A 5,206-nucleotide genomic window follows, 5' to 3' on the forward strand; every position below is an offset into this window, starting at 1 on the left:
TATGGATCGAATCATATCGAGGTTGAATGAAAATCATTCAACTTTCATTGAAAACAATGAAAAGAAATCAAACTCAAAATCACATACTTCCTGAGACAAATGTCCCTTGCCAAAAAATCTTCACACAGATACTCTCTCTCCCCCAGCCCCCACTTTAGTTGAGATGTTTTCCTAGTGTAACATTTTCACCACAAGAAACCCTAAACATATAAAAACATTCTTAAACTTATAAACTAACCGCATGTGTTGGCTTCCACTTACCCTAATCATTAAAACATTCTGAAAGTTTTAAAACAATTGCATGTGGTGGGTAAAGTGAGTTTTACCACACAAAAAAAAAATCCCTTCCTTTGAAACCTCACCAGTATGATTACCCTTCCCTGGGTAAATGATCCCCTAGTTTAATGGGTCCTATTATCTCTTGTTAATGCCAGGAATATCTATTATGGAACACATCATTCCATGTTGGTGCCCTTTCTTTCAAATGTGTGAAAAATCACATCTTACATTAAGCTTGTGAATACATGGTAGTCCATATTTTCATGTACTCCTCCATTTGCCATTTTAAGAGATTAGCAAAAGAATCCCTTTTTTTTATAAGTCGTCCTGACCAACCTTAATGGCTTGTTTTGGGGGTAATTGGACAAAAAAAAGTTGCAACTTTAAGGGTATTTTGATTATATCATGAACAGGATAAGAGTAATGATTTTAATTACGCGGTCTATTGTGTTACTATTCATGCATAATTGGTTGCACCCCTGACCAGCAAACTTCGGTTTTCATTTTTTCTTTGGGCTTAGGAAGAAAACATCCCCATGTAGTGAGAGAGAGACGACCTTTTCATCAATTCTCATTAAACCAACTCACGCCTCACTGTGGTTGAGCTGTTTTCCTAGTGAGAACACTTCCACCATGGAAACCTCAACGGAAAACTATCTAAAATTTCTAGACCAACAATATGTGGTGGGTTTCCACTTACCCACAAAATTAGAACATTCTAAAATTTCTAAACTAACAATCTGTAGTGGGTCCCACGGTCCTAACCAGAAAAAAAAAAAATCTGTGGTGGGTTTCCATTTCCCATATTAAAAAAAAAACAAAAAACAAAAAACAAAAAACAAAAAATAAAAAACAAAAAACAAAACAAAACAAAACCTCTGCCAGCTTTTCACTGCTAGCATGATCGCTTTCCATGGGTAGCTGATCCCATAGTTTGAAGGGTCCGAAAGATCACCTGTTAATGCCAGGAATACCTGATATGCAACACATTGTTCCATGTTGATGCCTTTTCAGAGGCATATAAAAGCGTATTCCACTTTAAGCTTGTAAGTACACGGATTTGGTATTTTTTATGTACTCTTCCATTTGCCTCTGAGTGTAGGCCATCACATTTCATGGATGATGCGAGGTAAGAAAGATTGGTTATCTATAAGGGAGAGGAACTTTTCTCAATTGCATTATTTAAGGCATTCCTTTTACTAATCAACATGAGTCACATTAGGGATGTAAAAACCTAACTCGAACCGATAAAATTGATCGGAATCGATTGATAAAATCCAAATCGAATCCAACCAAACCGATCCTTATTGGATGGGTTTTGGACTGAAGTATGTTGTGATCGACTAAAATTCGGTCTAAATCGAACCGACTAATAATCAAACCGAATGAAACCGATAAAAAAATAAATGATTATGAGTAATAAATTGATGAATTGACTATCCATTTTTTACAATATTAGTGAGAAAAATCTTTATTGTGAGGGGAATTGTTACAAATCATTGAATATTAGGTTATTAATAGAGAAATTGATGTAAATTGTAATAATGCTTCTATTGATTTCTTTGTTCATTATACAAAATTAGTTGGATAGTTAAAAACTTAAATGAATGATTGGATAATAGGGTTCAATTTGTGATTTCAATATTAGTAATCGTCTTAATAATTTATTATCTGTTGGTTTCAATATTACGATAAACCATGATTTAATCATAAATTTGAAGTGTCTTTTTTTTTGTCAAATCTTGTCACTATAAGTTATGAATGTAAGTTTTCATTATGGTTCAAGCCCAATAATGAATCGATCTAAACCAATATTAACCCGATATTAAAAAATCAAAATAAACCAAAACCATACCAGACCAAAATCGAAATTCCTTAACGGATTGGTTTTGGTCTCCCCCATTCCTAGACCGAAATCGATTCAACCAGACCGAAACCAAATTGAACCGACCGATTGACACCCCTAAGTCACATGACCATGGTGAAAGGTTTGGTTTTTCTTTTTTTTTTTTTTTGGGAAGGGGGAATTTGTGGGTTGAAAGTTGCGACATCCCCAAGGGTTAATCTCGCTTTTTACAGGTCAGTGGAATTTTTATGCCCAAAACCTCGATTCTGGTAGTCATTTAGTTGATACCTCACAAAGGAAAGTTTGAGAATACAAAGACTGAAATAATGATTTCAACTACCTGGTCTATTGTTATACCGCTCACGCAAACCTTTAGAAAGAGACAGGTCCATTGGTTGATGGTGTAAAAAAGTAAATCGGTGATCTACAACAATAGATCACATAGATGGAATTAGGATAGAGGCCATTAAACTCATGAATTTGTCTAAAATGTTATCCCTCATTATGGTCATCACATGAGCATTTTGAATGGACTATAATCAATTGTTAACGAATAAGATTCTCATTAGTAGCGTATAATTGGTCCATAGACTTGAAAGGTCATTATTGTCTAAGTTAGGCATTATGAATTTCAAAGTACCACATTATATATTAATGCATTGGATTAATGGTGTTTGATTGTGAACAAAAAAGACGCAAACTAATGACTAAGATAATATCAAAATAGAGATCATTCATACAGGGAAAGAGTTGAGTTCTTTGAGCAAACGGCATCGAAGAACACACCTATAAGATGTGACAAAACCATATGATACATAGAAAAAGGTCATTTCATAAGAGTGAGAGAAACACACAGAGATGTTTAAATTTACATTGACTCCACTTATTACCCCACACGCTCACACACACTAATGCACATGCGCACGTGCTCTCTCTCTCTCTCTCTCTCTGATGAACATTGTATTTAAAGAATCAGATTGGAATCGCAGCCTTCATATCTGATTAATGCTGGTTCTCATAATCTATTTTGAAATTGGCCATGAATGTTCTTTAATCTTTAGATATTTACCTTTTTTTAATTTTTTTTCTCTTTCTTTTAATCTGTAAAATAGTAGGAAAATAAAATTATCTCTTGTTACTAGATCTACAAAACCTTTACTAAAATTTGTGAACCTTAAATTTTTCAGAAAAGAAAATAAAAATTCAAATTGACATTGCCTCCACTTGTTACCCCACGGTGCCCACACACACAGTCCACATTCACCTTGCGGCAGAGGATTTTTTCACACACATCCACAAGCATAAACACCCCCACCCGGGGGGGGGGGGGGGAGGGAGAGAGAGATGAATGGCTAAAATGGATAAATCAACCATTCTATAAATAAAAGGGAAACCCCATGGGGAGGGGTTCACAGTTCACACATCATTAATTCTAAGGATCAAAACAAAGAAAATAATCTCAAGGGGGAAAAATAATCTTAATCCTATGATTTTTTCTCTCTAAAAATAACCTTATAAGAAGTTATAGACAGTAAAAATTCACTAACACTACCGCTAGGTCCGCTACCCCTTCTCCCCTCTCTTTCCCTACTGGTACAAACAAACTCCCCCTACCCATATCTCACCTCCCTCATCTTCATTATCTTCTTATGACTGTTAGAATGCACCCCATTACTGAAGCTTGGGCTCGCCGCCGGCCGATATTCCGGCACCAACCGACCGGACTTGTACCGCACCCCGCATGCATTACACAGCGTCTTTGGCCCCATAGGCCCCATTCTCCACTGCGGTGTATTATCTGTCTGACAGTGCGTACACCTCCTCCCCAACAGAACACCACCACCACCACCCTTCTCCGGTAACGAGAGCGAGGAGGGACCCTTCATAGACGCCCAAGCGCGTCCACCCACGCGCTTGCTCCTTGGTTTCTTGCTGTGTATCACTTGTCTAAGATGCCCATCAAAAACCTTCCTTGGGGTTACTCTATTATTGCTTTCTTCAGTTTCTTGTTCTGGGGTCTTCGGGAAACCGCTGGAAGAGACGGTTTCACGGTCTGGGCTAGTCGGAATACCACTTAAGGAAATGGACCCATCGGCAAAATTGGGAAACCACTCTAAATCCTCAATAGGGTCGTCCGGTACACATAGCTGACTCCCCGGAAAACAGCTTAAACTCGCCGCAAAACTGCCTAAATCATCCGAACTCAGCATTTGGTTGTTTTCATTTTCTTCCTCTTCTAAGTCGTCTAAGGTGAAGTCCAGAAAGTCACATCCCTTGTAGCTCTCGTATATAGCCATGAGAGAGAGAGAGAAGAAGCAGAAGGAGGAAGAGAGAGAGAGGTTTGGTTCACGTGAGGAGTGGGGAGGAGTCGGAGGAGGATGGGTATCAATATAGGATGGTGATGGTCGGATGACTCGGATTCAAAAAGGGCCACGGAATTTTTTAATAAATTTACTTCTTTGTTAAGAAGCGTTTTTTTGGAATGTTCATAAGTAATATTGCAACCGACAAGAAGTGATTTTCCTGGAAGTTTCCTTTTCTGTGACAGAAATGACCTTCTACGTAGTAAACTCCAACTCACATTTTAAATATGGAAAACACCATTTTAAGAAACTTAACCACTCATGAATCGTTGGATTGGAATATTCTTAAAGCAATTGATTGGATTATTCAGTCAACTATCTAGAAAGTTCTATTTCTTATCAAAGAAGCAAAGGGTGTTTCCGTCTTTTCATTTAACATTAAATATCACGCGGCATTTTTTTCTTTTTATGGCAAAAATCTCAGCATTCCAATTGAAATGATTATAATTTGGCTTTTGTTATGCAGTGTGCAGTGTACGATTAAACACTGCATCTGTACAGTCCAACGTTTAGAAGTCTTATTGGGTTGAAATCGTCTGTAATTCCAATCTTATATAATTTCGTGAAATACCATTTTCAGGGGTGACACGTGTATTCATACCAATGCAGTGGTCCAGATCTGATATAACTAATAAAACATTAAATCAGTGAAGAATCATTTAAATCAGATCTGGATCATTACATTGATATCAATACACATGTCACCCCTTAAAGATGA

At 37.1% G+C, this 5,206-nt stretch overlaps 1 protein-coding gene across 1 annotated transcript; it reads right to left on the reverse strand.

The window, feature by feature from the left end:
- Positions 1–3,474: 3,474 nt before the first annotated feature.
- LOC122072023 (GATA transcription factor 2-like) lies at positions 3,475–4,513 on the reverse strand. The gene has a single exon (XM_042636535.1). It carries the CDS (start codon positions 4,420–4,422, stop codon positions 3,736–3,738), a length of 687 nt encoding a protein of 228 aa, XP_042492469.1. The 5' UTR covers positions 4,423–4,513; the 3' UTR covers positions 3,475–3,735.
- Between the last annotated feature and the right edge of the window lie 693 nt (positions 4,514–5,206).

Source organism: Macadamia integrifolia, chromosome 2 (assembly GCF_013358625.1).
Source record: "Macadamia integrifolia cultivar HAES 741 chromosome 2, SCU_Mint_v3, whole genome shotgun sequence".
NCBI classification, from domain to species: Eukaryota; Viridiplantae; Streptophyta; class Magnoliopsida; order Proteales; family Proteaceae; genus Macadamia; species Macadamia integrifolia.

What these genes read in the sequence shown, in the direction of transcription:
- LOC122072023 (XM_042636535.1), bottom strand. Translation starts at nt 4,422, where the DNA reads ATGGCTATATACGAGAGCTACAAGGGATGTGACTTTCTGGACTTCACC.